This window comes from Ichthyophthirius multifiliis, assembly GCF_000220395.1.
Source record: "Ichthyophthirius multifiliis unplaced genomic scaffold scaff_1120509251220, whole genome shotgun sequence".
NCBI lineage: Eukaryota > Ciliophora > Oligohymenophorea > Hymenostomatida > Ichthyophthirius > Ichthyophthirius multifiliis.
The window spans coordinates 88083-100472 of NW_004086087.1; the positions used below are offsets into that span (position 1 = coordinate 88083).

Here is a 12390-nt window from a genome sequence, read left to right on the forward strand (position 1 = left end):
TTAAAACTACTATTCTTTTATTTCAAAAGTTTCTTAATACTAATTTGTTAACTAATTTATTTTAGCCTGAATTTTCACATATTCATTTTCATAAAATTATTTGTTTTAAATTTCCTTATTTAAATCTTCCCTTAACATATGTATTATTTTTGAATTTTCTTCCATTTATTCTTCATTTTAGTTTATTATTTTTCTTTTTTCTAACTCATTTTTTGCATATTCATTTTTCAAATAATTATATTAATTTGATAGTTTCTCTATTATAACTTCCCTTTCATTTAAAACTATTTCTTCGAATATTTCTTTAACTCTTTAATGAATATATTCTTTACTTATTTAATCTTATTTTAAAGTATTAAATAAATCATCCTTTAATATTTTATTATAAACATTCTCAATTGATGTTTAAAGAGTTAAAAATCTCATTTCATAAAGTTCTTTTAAGTTATTTAATCTTTCATTATAATTTTATTCTAGAATCTTAATTATTTTGTTTTTATTTTTATATTATTTTATTTTTACTTTTGGGTCATCATATAATTTTTTTTATGGTTTTTAATCACTTAATTTTAATTTTTATTATATTGAATTTGACTTCCATTCATGTTAAGTATTATTTGTATTAGAAATACTATAATTTTAATATATTTCATCCATTTTATATTTAATATTATATTTTCGAATAATAATTATTATTTTTTTCAAAAAATAAATAAATAAAAATTAAATTAAATATAAAAATTATAACTTTTTTATTTTTTTTTTTTTAATTATATTTAATTTATTTAAAAAAAAAAAAAAAATTGTTTAAAAAAAAATAAAAAAAGGAGAAAGAAAGAAAATTAAAAATTTAAATAAAAAGTAAAAAAAAATTAAATTAAAAAAAAAAAAAAAATAGAAATAAAAAAAAAAAAAAAACTACATTAATATTAAAAAATAATAAAAATAGATATGAATAGTACTTTATCCAATCAATCGATTTCAAATAGCGAAAAAATAAACTACCGTTAACAAGGTAAAAAAGTAGATGGTAGAATATATACAGGTTTTATCCGTGATGCTGCATCCAAGATAAGTGTAGGTTCAATTCCTTCAAAATTCGAAGTAATAGTATTTAAGTCTCCGACTCAGACAAAAGGATTTAATAATTCCGAAATAAGATTTAAAATTAGGAAATAGAATGTCCAGGTCCAGGTACATATGAATATCCGTCATCAAATTCAATCTTATATGGAGAAAAAGAATCAATATCGAAAAAAGGATATGGAAATGGATTTATAAGTACAAGTGAAAGAGATACGTTTAAGCCAAAATATTTAAATACAGGACCAGGTCCTGGTCAATATAATAGTATGGAAACAAACAGTTTTATTTCAAAAACTACTAATGCAACTGGAAGTATAAAAGGTATTAAAAAAATAAAAAAGTTAAAGAAATATTTATATAACTATATTAATAAATTAATGTATAGTTTTATATAAAAAAATAAATAAATATATAAAATATATATTATTATTTATTGATATATATAACATAAAATGTATTTAATAATATATAAATATAAATAATATAGATTATAATATTATATAGCATATAAATAAAAGTATATTTAAAACATATTAATTTTATATATAAAAAATTTAATTAAAATATAAAAATAAAAAATATAAAAAAATATAAAAATATAAACTTATACTGATATATATTTAAAATATATATATATAATTATATATATATATAAATATATATATATATATATAAATTTATATAATTATTTAATTATATATATATATTTCATTTTTTTTTATATTAATTTTATGTTTATTTATAGGTAGTTGTATGTTTTTAAACAGAAAAAGAAATCCCGAAATATAAAAAGAAAATCCGAATACAGTTCCTTTAGAAACTCCTGGACCTGGTGAATATAATCCTAAGACTAAAAGAAGTATAAATGCTTATCATAGTTCATTTATTTCACGTTCTAATAGAGATAAATATTTAAATAGTAATAATAATCCTGCTCCTGGTGATTATAATATAAGGACTACTGTATTAGAAAAGAAACCTTTTTAGCATAAAGGATTTATGAGTAGTTTTTCAAATAATGTTTAAAAACATTAAAAAGCAGATAGAATGTAAGACTTAGTAAAATTTTTAGATGATGGTAAAAAAAAGCTTATTATAGGCTCTAATTAACCTATTCCTGAATAGGAATTGTTTACACCTGGCCCATCTTCTTATAATCCTAAATTACCAGATTTTAGACCTTAGTATTTGAATAGTTAAATTACTTCGAATTTCAAAGAAGGAGTTAAAGATAGATTTGGAGATTTTTATGATTAATCGAAAAATAAAAAGCCTTTTCCAGGACCTTAGGCTTATAAAAAAGAAGATATTGGGTTCAATTAGATATAAAGTGCGATGGTTTCTGGGTATGTTTTTATGTCGGAAACTGCGAGGAAACCTTATGGAGATTTTCATAAAAGATTAGGACCTTCAAGAAGTATTCCTTATTATTTACCTTAATAGAAATCTTTTCATTTAAATTTAGCAAGAAATTGGGTTTGATAAAAATTATATTTTTGTTAAAAAGAATTAAAATAAGTCTTTTATTTATACATATATATATATTTTATATTAATTTTTTTTTTAAAAAAAATAAAATAAATAACAAATATATTTATTAATAAAAAAAAAAAATGGGTAATATATGTTGTTGCGATAAATAAAAATAATTATTTATTTTTGATAGAAATTAAGAATAATAAACATCATTAAATACTATATAAAATTAAAAAAAGCAAATATCCCTCCAAGACTTTAAAATAATCCAAAAATTAGGAAAAGGAGCATTTGGCACAGTTTATTTAGTAGAAAATAAAAACGCTATAAATCAAAAAAAATAACAATTATATGCCATGAAAGTAATAAAAAAAGGCAATTTATAAGACGAAAAAAGTATATAATCTATTTAATTAGAAAAGTAAATTTTATTTTAATCAAAAAGTCCTTATATAGTTTAATTAAAATACTCGATATAAACTGACAAAAACATTTATTTTTTAATGGAATATGTTAATTCGGGTCATTTATATACTTTTTTATAAAAAAACTAAGGCAAACTTAATGAAAAAGAAGCTGTTTTTATCATTTCAGAATTAATTTTGGCAATTTAATATTTACATGAAAAAATGGAAGTTATGTATAGGGATATAAAGCCCGAAAATATACTTATAAATAACTTAGGGCATATAAAATTGATTGATTTTGGACTATCTAAAAAAATGAATGCTCAAGATAAAACTTATTCATTTGCAGGTACACCTGAATATTTAGCACCTGAAGTCATTTTAAATAAAGGGCATGGAAAAAGTGTAGATTTATGGGCTATAGGTGTACTTTTTTATGAGATGATAAGCGGTAAAACTCCTTTTTGTGATGACTCTAAAAATTTCGAGAAAATTTAGAGGTAAATAATATAAAATAGACCAATTTTCGGATCAATTTTTTCTGAAAATGCAATTAATTTTTTATAAAAAATATTAAAAACCAACCCTAAATAAAGATTAGGGTATTTTAGTTTCGATGAATTAAAAAAACATGTTTTATTTAAAAATATTAAATGGGATAATCTATATGAAATGGAGTCTCCTTTAAAAGAAAATAAAGAGTTATTATAAAAAATAAAAAGCGAAGATATTTTAATAAATTAAACAATTTAAGAAAGTCCTAATAAAAAAAAATTTATTTATATATAAGGAATAGATCAATTAGAAGAAGATTTATGAATAAAATTAGTTTATTTATATAAATAATTAAAAAATAAATAATAGATTTTATGTATATTTCCTTTATTTTCATATAATCTTTTCTTTATTTTTTTATAAATATATAATATTTATTAAAATAAAAAAAAAATATATATCATAAATTAAATAAAAAAAAAAAATGAGTTTAGAACTATGTATTATTAAGTATAAATATATAAAATTTATGAATATTAAATTAAAAACAAATTATTATATATATATATAAATATATATATATATATATATATATATATATATATATATATATATATATTTTTTATGTTTTTAAATATTCTTTTTTATAACTTATAAATTTTTATCATTATATGATTCTTATATTATAAAAACAATTAAAAAAAGATTTATATACCTATCATATACTTAACATTAATATTCTTTATTTTTTAATAATAATATAACATTTTTATAATATTATAATCAATTTTTTTTTTTATTAAATAATATCTCTTATTATATCATAATAAAATATGATTCTTAATATCCGTAGAAAAAACTTAATTTTCTTGTATTCATTTTTTTTTTACCTATATATATAATATCATATTTTAATAAATTATAGTCTCTTTATACTTATTGATCTTATTTTTAATTTATTGTTTAAATTTATTTTGTATTTAATCATCATATTTTTATTTAATCAAATAAAAATATTGTTATAGCTATTTAAAAGATTAGTCTTTTTTGATATTTTACATTTATTGAATTTTTTCTTAGCCAAAAAATGAGAAATTTTAAGCTTAGTAAAATATTTTTAATCCGATATTTTTGAAATACTAGTATTATTTTTTATACTTAAGTAATATATTTATTAATTGTGTGATTTTTTAGTCTTTTTTGTTATTTTTGTTGTTGTTTTAATTATTTAATTTTATAATAACAAATATTTAATATATTGAACATAATGGAGTCTTTTATTGTTAATGGAATGGATATCATAGAAAATGTAAACATTTTAAATTTATAGAGATATTCTGATCATTATTTTTATTTATATATGGGGAATATATGACTGAAAATGATATTTTTTTATTGAAATTTATTAATAGAAGGAATTTTAATTTAAATTAATGAAATAAGGATAAAGAAAACAAAAATAGAACAAAGCTAATATTTTGATACAGGAATTTAAAATGGTTGAAGTTTTTTTTAAAAACATTGCATTTTTATATTTAATTTTTTTATAAAAAATAAATTGATTTCTTTTTTAAATAAATAAATCATAATAATTATTATATTAAATAAAAGAGAAAATAAAAATTAGAAAAAAATATATTCAAAAAAATATTATATTTTCAAATTAAATATTATAATAAATTAAAATAATTAAAAAATACTATTATTAAATATTTAATAATATGAAATTAAATTTTTTTTATAATAATATATTGAATTTAATTTACATATTTTTTTTTAATTTAAAAAGATTTTTATAGATTTAAAAATATTTTAATTTTAGATTTTTATTAATAAATAAAAATATAAATAAATGATAATATGAAATATTATTTTAATATTCTATATATTTATAATATAAATGTAATTAATATTGACAAAATTATAAATTTATTTATGCTTTATAATAAAAATATCTTTATATAATATTATATAAAAATATTTTTCTATTATAATTTTATAATTAAAAGTTACACAAACATATTAATATATTCTATTTTTTTATACACATAAAAAATAATTTTTTTTATATATATATATAAAATTAATTATTAATTATAAATTAATTTTTTTTTTATATTTTATAAATAAAAAAATATTCTATTATTAAATATAAATTAAAATTACTCAAATTAATCAAATAATTAAAATTAAATATTATAATATATACTTTGAATATATTTTTAAAAACAATATTTTTATTTTCTTTGTTTCCGAATTAAATAAATAAAAATCACAAATTTTATTGTTTTTAAAAAATTTAAAAGTCAAATATAAATATAAAGCATTCTGTTTAATAATTTAGTATTTATTATTTTAGATTAAGCTTTTTAAGTATTTATTTAATTTAATTTAAATATATAAATCAGGCAGAGAATATTAATTTAAAATATTGTATTCAAAAAATAATTTAATTTATTTAGATATATTAAAAGATATATTCAATATAAAAAATTATTATATATAAAAAAATAAATCGTGTGTGTTTTTATTAAATTATAAAATGAAAATAATTTAATTAAATCTTAATTTTATTAATGGATTTTTTTTGTCGTCAATAAAGATATCCAAAAAGATTTGAACATTTATATCGATTTTGGTTATTTAATACTCTTATTTGCTTATATATAAAAAATTATGTATCTGATGTATCTTTATAATTATTTTTTTTATTTATAATAATTAGAAAGAAAATACAGAATTAAAGAATAAAAATAAATAATATTTTTTAATATTAAATAAAAAAATGAAAAAATAATTATTATAATTATTCATTAATGTTTAAAATTTATAGGAAAAAAAAAAAAATTATATCTAAATATAAAAAATAATACGAAGTAATTATCATTAAAATTAATATATTTATAAAATCTTTTTTATATATTTATTTTAAATAAAAAAAATGATTAAATCTTATTATGTATATATAAAAAAAAATTTGTTCTTTATATGAATAAATATTAAAAAAATATATATAAAAAATAGATATAAATTTAATATATTTTAAAATAAGATATAATAAAAATTTATAAATATTGAAAATATAAAATAAAAAAAAAATATATAAAAAAAATAATATATATATATATATATAAATAATTAAATTTTTTTTACATTACATATTATACTTTTAATAATTTATTTATTATATTTTTTTATAAATATTTTATTTTATTTTATTATCTTATTTTTATTTAATTTTATTTTAGATAAATTTTTTAAGCTTTTTAATTTTTTTTATGTATTTATTTTATTTTGAAAAAATTCTTAGTATAATATTTTTTTTATTATTTAAATATTTCATTTGTAAGTATCACATCTAAAATTTATTTTTTTATATATAATTTTACAAATTATTATGTTTTTAATTATATAGATTTTTATTTTTAAATATATAATTTATTGTTTTTTTATTATTATTTTTCTATATATATATTTTTTTTATATTAGAATTAGTATTTTTAAAAACATAGAAAATTCATTAATATTTATTTATGTTATCTTCACTTATTTTTATAATGAATTTTTTTTGAAGAATCAAAAAAATTATTTTTTATATTTAAAAAATATATAATAATAATATATTATTAACTAAAATTTAATTTTTTTATTAAAAATAATAAATAAATAAAAATAATTAAATAAGTTTTATTTTCTTAATAAAAAATAAAATATTTAAAAAAAATAAAATATTAGAATGTATTATACTTAATCCTAACCATAATAATAAAATATAAACATTTAAGAAAATATAGGTTTAACCCCTAATTATAATACTAATTATTAATAAAGACCATAATTATAACAAAATTAAATTTCATCATATTCTATTCCTGTAATAAACTAATAAAAATCCACATTTTAATAATCATACTTATCCCCAATAAAACAAAGTAAAAAATAAAAACAAAAATATAAACAATAAATAAATAGTATATGGTTCTCCTAACCATACATAATTATATGAAAGCAATATACCTATAATATCATAACAATATCCTATTTAAATAGAAAATACTTTTTATTAACCTGAATATGTATAATATTAATAGCATTAAGATTATCCGAGTATATATACTGATGATTCAATCAACAAAACAAGGCTTTATATATTAAAGAATGATATATAAAGAGACTAGAATTATTTTTATGATGATAATTTGACTATTCCAGGACATGGAACATATAAGAAATATTAATTATACCTAAGAGAATCGGAGAATAAAGAAAATGAAGTTGAAAATAAAAACTAATAAAATGAAATGAGTAACTATAGTTTTTTTATGAATATTTTAGAAATATCAAAAATCGAATCAGAAATAGAATTAAAAAAAAATAAATTAATTGAATAAAATGACTTCAATATCCCTACTTTTTTTAAATATTTTGATAAAAATAATTCTTAGAAAGTCTCTATTTATGAATTTTCTTAATTATAAGATACACTAGGTTTATCTTTTAAATAAAACTAAATTGAACAAATTTATAAAAGAGTTATTGATTATAATAGCAAAGATACTTTAATAGAGTAAAAATTTATTAATAAATTTCTGTTTTTTATTTGTATATAAAAATAATAATAGTTACACATCTTTTCAAACATTATTGTTGCCTTATTTAAATACTAATATTAATTAAAAAATAACATCTGAAAAATATATATAAGTAGATATATAAATATATATATAAATATATATATAAATATATATATATATATATATATATATATATATATATATATATATACATATAAAAATTTATTTATATTATATTTTATAATAGAATCCTAGCTCATATACATTAGAATTATTTTAAGATTTAATGAAAAGTATGAATGAAAGTGAAAGTTTAATAAATAACTTAAGAATTAATTTAGTAAATAAAGGTAATAAAGTTTCTTAATATTTCAAAGAAATTGACGATTCCTAAAACGGTAAAATAAGTCCTACTGAATTAGAATAAGCTTTGTAAAAATATAGTTAAGTAATAACTCAATTTTAAGTAAGTGTTTTATTTAAAAGAATTGCAAAAACGAATTATATTTCAATCGATTTATATTAATTTGAAATGTTTTGTTATGGGAGCGATTCAAATAGGATTTTATTAAAGAAAAATTTTAATAAAAATTAATAACTAAATAATAATTAATAAAATAATAGTACAAATGATAGCATTACTAATTAAAGATAAAAACTTATGATAGGTATTTAAATATATATATATATAATTAATTAATTAATTAATTAAAAGATAAAAATAGTTTTGAAGATTAATTTTTTATTATACTTTAAGAAAATTGTAAAATTGAAAAAGAAATTATTATGTTACAAAACATTTTATTTTAAAATTCTAACTTTGACATAAATTTACTTTTTTCTTTATTTAATCCTTAAAATAAAGAAGATATTAACCCTTATGACTTCACAAACACATTAAAAGAATATTTTCTAATACCTCTGTTAGAATATGCAGATTGCATTTTTATTTTCTTAGATTCTAAGGACCAAGAACACTAAAAGGGAGACTTACGTTTGATGATTTTTGCTCTTTAATAAATTATTAGTAAAAAAATATTAATCAATTAAAAAAAAGGAATCTAAATTTGAATAAATTAGACTAAGAAACCAATAATTAGCTAACAAGATTATTCAAATTACACTTAAATAATGAAGTTATTTTCAACAATTTAAAAAGGGATTTGCTCAATAAGAAAGTTTCATATGAAAATTTATTTAGGAAAATTTGTAAAGATAAATAATACGCAGAAATATTGATTTTGATAATATTATGAGATAATATGGATCAAATCAAGATTTCATATACCATAGTTAAACTTTTTCTAGATTTGATATTAATAAAGAAAATATAATTACTTTTTAAAATTTTAAAAAAATTTTATTGATGTGAAAATTTATATATTTATATATATATTAATATATATATGTATATTTATATATATACATAATTATTTTTGAAATTTCTTTTATAAATATAAAATCTTTTTAAAAAAAGAATTTAAAATATATTATTTTATGTTTTTCTAAAAATATAAATAAAAATTTATTATTAAATATAAATAGTTTTTTTAATTTTGTATTATTAAAAAATTTTAAATATAATATTTTTATACAATTTAAAATCAATAATATTATTATTTTAAGTAATTTTATTTATATTTATTTAGTATTTCATAAATTTGATTTTTTTTTTATTTAAGTTTTATAAGATTATTAACGTTTTTTATTTTTATTACATTTACATTTTTAGTATTTTCGCCTGAAACACTTCTATTGTTTTTATTTCTTAGATTAATGCTAATAAAACTTTTATCAGTTTTTATTTATTTTTAATTAGTTAAATTAGGTATTATTTTATTTACACTATTTTATTTTATCTAATTAATTTTATTTTTAAATAAATTAACGATATTTTTACTTTTATTTTATTAAAATTTTTGTAATAATAATTATTGATAATTTTAATTATTACTTCCATAAAATTTTTTTATATTATTTTTATAAATAATATCACTTTTATTTCCTAAATCACTGCTTATATTTTTTTTTTCATTTTCAAAAGAAATACAACATTTCTATTAAGAATATTGTGAAGAAGGTAGTAAATTTTTAAGTTAAAATAAATTATTTTAAATTTTTATTGTTTTTAGTAATAAATGCTTATTATTATTATTATTATTATTATTATTATTATTATTATTATTATCATTATTATTATTATTATTATTATCTTTATTATCTTTATTATTACTTTTTATATTAATTAATTTTCTTCCTCTCAATTATTTTTAATTATTATTTTTTTATATAACTTAATTTTCCATTTATTTTAATATTTCTAAATCTTTTATTTTTTTCTAAATAATTTATGAATTTAAAATATCTTCACATGTAGGCCTTTTTTCTGGATTTTTTTTTAATAAACTATTTATAAAAACAGCTAATTCTTCACTATAACTTTCTGGTATTTTTTTGTAATCTTCTTTAGTAATTTTATTAAATAATTCATCCATATTTTTGCCTTTAAACGGTGGTTTAAGTGTACATAACTCATAAACTATACATCCTAGACTCCAAATATCGCTTTTTAAATTATAAGGGATTTATTTCCAAACTTCTGGACTTGCATAATAAGGAGTTCCTGTCTAAGTTTTTAAAAACCCATTTTTATCTTAAATTTATTTTGATACATTTAAGTCTCCAATCATTAACTTTCTCTCTTCTTTATCTAAGAAAATATTCGCCGATTTTAAATCTCTATGTGCTATATTTAAATTATGTAAAGCTTTTAATCCATTTGTTAATTATATAATGCAATTCCATATAAATTTTTCTGAAATAAATTCTCCTTTTTTTTGCGTCGAACGAATTTTTTTAGATAAATCGCCCCCAGGTGCATATTCCATAATTATACATAATTAATTTATTTTATCATCAAATATAGCTTATTTATATGATATTATATTTGGATTTTATATTGAAGCTAAAAAACGGATTTCGTTTAGGGCATTTTATTACTCTTTAAGTGATAAGTTTGACATTTTTATCTTTTTTAAAGCATATTCAGTATTATCTTAATGACGTTTTATTAAATATACAGAACTAAATGAACCTTTGCCTAATTTTTATATGATTTAAAACTTTTTTAATTCTGGATGCTAAAAATAATCATTTTGCATTATTTTTTATTTAAATATGTATATATTTTTATATATTTCTATTTTCAAAAATATGTATTGTTATTATTTTTAACAGATTTTTTATTTTATTTTAATTAATAATTTTAATTATTTATATTCTTAAATTTTATAAATAACTTTAATTATATATATACTTATTTTTTTAAGTATTATTAAATTGATAAACTAGTATTTAATTTAGATATTTAATAGAATAAATTTTATTATTAAAAATAAAAATATAACTATTAATTTATTACTAATTATTAATATTAAACATTAATATAAATTTAATACCAATAGTATTTATTTATATAAAAAAATATTAATTATATTATATTTTAAATAGAATAGTTAATAATTTATTTTTTAAATAATTATTATTTATATAAAAATTTTTATGTAATATTTCAAAAATAAATCTTAAATTAAAAATAAAATAAAATTTTAGAATATTATAAAAATAGATAATCTTACTTTTAGTAAATTTATTTTTTTAAAGATATTTTGCGAATATTTATTTTTATTTATTATCATATATTATAATGATATTTTTTTTACTTTTATTATTTTATGCATTCATTTATGCATTTTACTTTTTTATTTTATGGACACATTTTTTAAAAAAATTAAATAAATATTTTATATATAATCAGTTTAAATTTAAGTAATAATTAATTAATTTAATCCACAACAAAAAATAGTAATTAAAAATAAGATTAATAAATGAATTCGCTTTAATGCGTATTAATTTAATTATTTTTTTAAAAAAAGTTTTTATTAAAAAGTAAATAAAATAAACAATAAATTAAAAAAATAAAAAAAAATAGAAAAATAAATAAATAATGAATTCAGAAAATAATGTTAATAATAAATATATACCATTTATTATAAAAAGAAATTATCCGAGAAAGCTCCAAATAAATACAGAAATCTAGTAAATAAAATATGGTTTTATTACAGAATTAGACAACCTAGAACGACGAAAAAGATTTTTATAAAGTTTAAAAAATATGACTTATAAAAATATTACTAATAATCAGCTATTATATCAAACTCCAAACAAAAAGCATTTATTTTATGATTAAATTAAAAATAATAAAGGAAAAAATTCTAAAAAATCAAAAATAGAAACCGCTAAATGTTTTTAATTATGTAATAATAGTAAAATAAAGATTATTAAAATAATTA

At 14.9% G+C, this 12390-nt stretch overlaps 2 protein-coding genes across 2 annotated transcripts, besides 38 other annotated features; both read left to right on the plus strand. All coding sequences in view use genetic code 6, as the record gives it.

The window, feature by feature from the left end:
• The first annotated feature begins 294 nt into the window (after positions 1 to 294).
• Positions 295 to 341: a microsatellite.
• A 143-nt stretch (positions 342 to 484) lies between these two features.
• Positions 485 to 526: a microsatellite.
• Positions 527 to 703: 177 nt separating this feature from the next.
• Positions 704 to 742: a microsatellite.
• A 44-nt stretch (positions 743 to 786) lies between these two features.
• Positions 787 to 918: a microsatellite.
• Positions 808 to 918: a microsatellite.
• Positions 864 to 946: a microsatellite.
• Positions 880 to 918: a microsatellite.
• Positions 947 to 1138: 192 nt separating the features above from the next.
• Positions 1139 to 1178: a microsatellite.
• Positions 1179 to 1352: 174 nt separating this feature from the next.
• On the plus strand, positions 1353 to 2568 carry IMG5_162360 (hypothetical protein; the record flags this gene model as incomplete). Its single annotated transcript, XM_004030321.1, has 2 exons — positions 1353 to 1407; positions 1832 to 2568. 2 exons carry the CDS (start codon positions 1353 to 1355, stop codon positions 2566 to 2568), a joined length of 792 nt encoding a protein of 263 aa, XP_004030369.1.
• Positions 1546 to 1597: a microsatellite.
• Positions 1605 to 1646: a microsatellite.
• Positions 1632 to 1685: a microsatellite.
• Positions 1647 to 1689: a microsatellite.
• Positions 1654 to 1689: a microsatellite.
• Positions 1699 to 1793: a microsatellite.
• Positions 2569 to 3191: 623 nt separating the features above from the next.
• Positions 3192 to 4407, plus strand: IMG5_162370 (protein kinase a catalytic subunit, putative; the record flags this gene model as incomplete). Its single annotated transcript, XM_004030322.1, has 3 exons — positions 3192 to 3469; positions 3834 to 3840; positions 4390 to 4407. The coding sequence occupies 3 exons, from the start codon at positions 3192 to 3194 to the stop codon at positions 4405 to 4407; spliced, it is 303 nt and encodes a 100-aa protein (XP_004030370.1).
• Positions 4021 to 4083: a microsatellite.
• Positions 4209 to 4257: a microsatellite.
• A 690-nt stretch (positions 4408 to 5097) lies between the features above and the next one.
• Positions 5098 to 5139: a microsatellite.
• A 264-nt stretch (positions 5140 to 5403) lies between these two features.
• Positions 5404 to 5465: a microsatellite.
• A 34-nt stretch (positions 5466 to 5499) lies between these two features.
• Positions 5500 to 5553: a microsatellite.
• A 902-nt stretch (positions 5554 to 6455) lies between these two features.
• Positions 6456 to 6584: a microsatellite.
• Positions 6459 to 6495: a microsatellite.
• Positions 6542 to 6587: a microsatellite.
• Positions 6549 to 6581: a microsatellite.
• Positions 6552 to 6585: a microsatellite.
• A 48-nt stretch (positions 6588 to 6635) lies between the features above and the next one.
• Positions 6636 to 6711: a microsatellite.
• Positions 6666 to 6711: a microsatellite.
• Positions 6712 to 6854: 143 nt separating this feature from the next.
• Positions 6855 to 6913: a microsatellite.
• Positions 6865 to 6913: a microsatellite.
• Positions 6903 to 6945: a microsatellite.
• Positions 6946 to 7114: 169 nt separating this feature from the next.
• Positions 7115 to 7148: a microsatellite.
• An 11-nt stretch (positions 7149 to 7159) lies between these two features.
• Positions 7160 to 7197: a microsatellite.
• Positions 7198 to 7399: 202 nt separating this feature from the next.
• Positions 7400 to 7433: a microsatellite.
• A 725-nt stretch (positions 7434 to 8158) lies between these two features.
• Positions 8159 to 8255: a microsatellite.
• Positions 8256 to 9415: 1160 nt separating this feature from the next.
• Positions 9416 to 9463: a microsatellite.
• A 134-nt stretch (positions 9464 to 9597) lies between these two features.
• Positions 9598 to 9658: a microsatellite.
• A 522-nt stretch (positions 9659 to 10180) lies between these two features.
• Positions 10181 to 10270: a microsatellite.
• A 1244-nt stretch (positions 10271 to 11514) lies between these two features.
• Positions 11515 to 11589: a microsatellite.
• A 393-nt stretch (positions 11590 to 11982) lies between these two features.
• Positions 11983 to 12038: a microsatellite.
• The last annotated feature ends 352 nt before the right edge of the window (positions 12039 to 12390 follow it).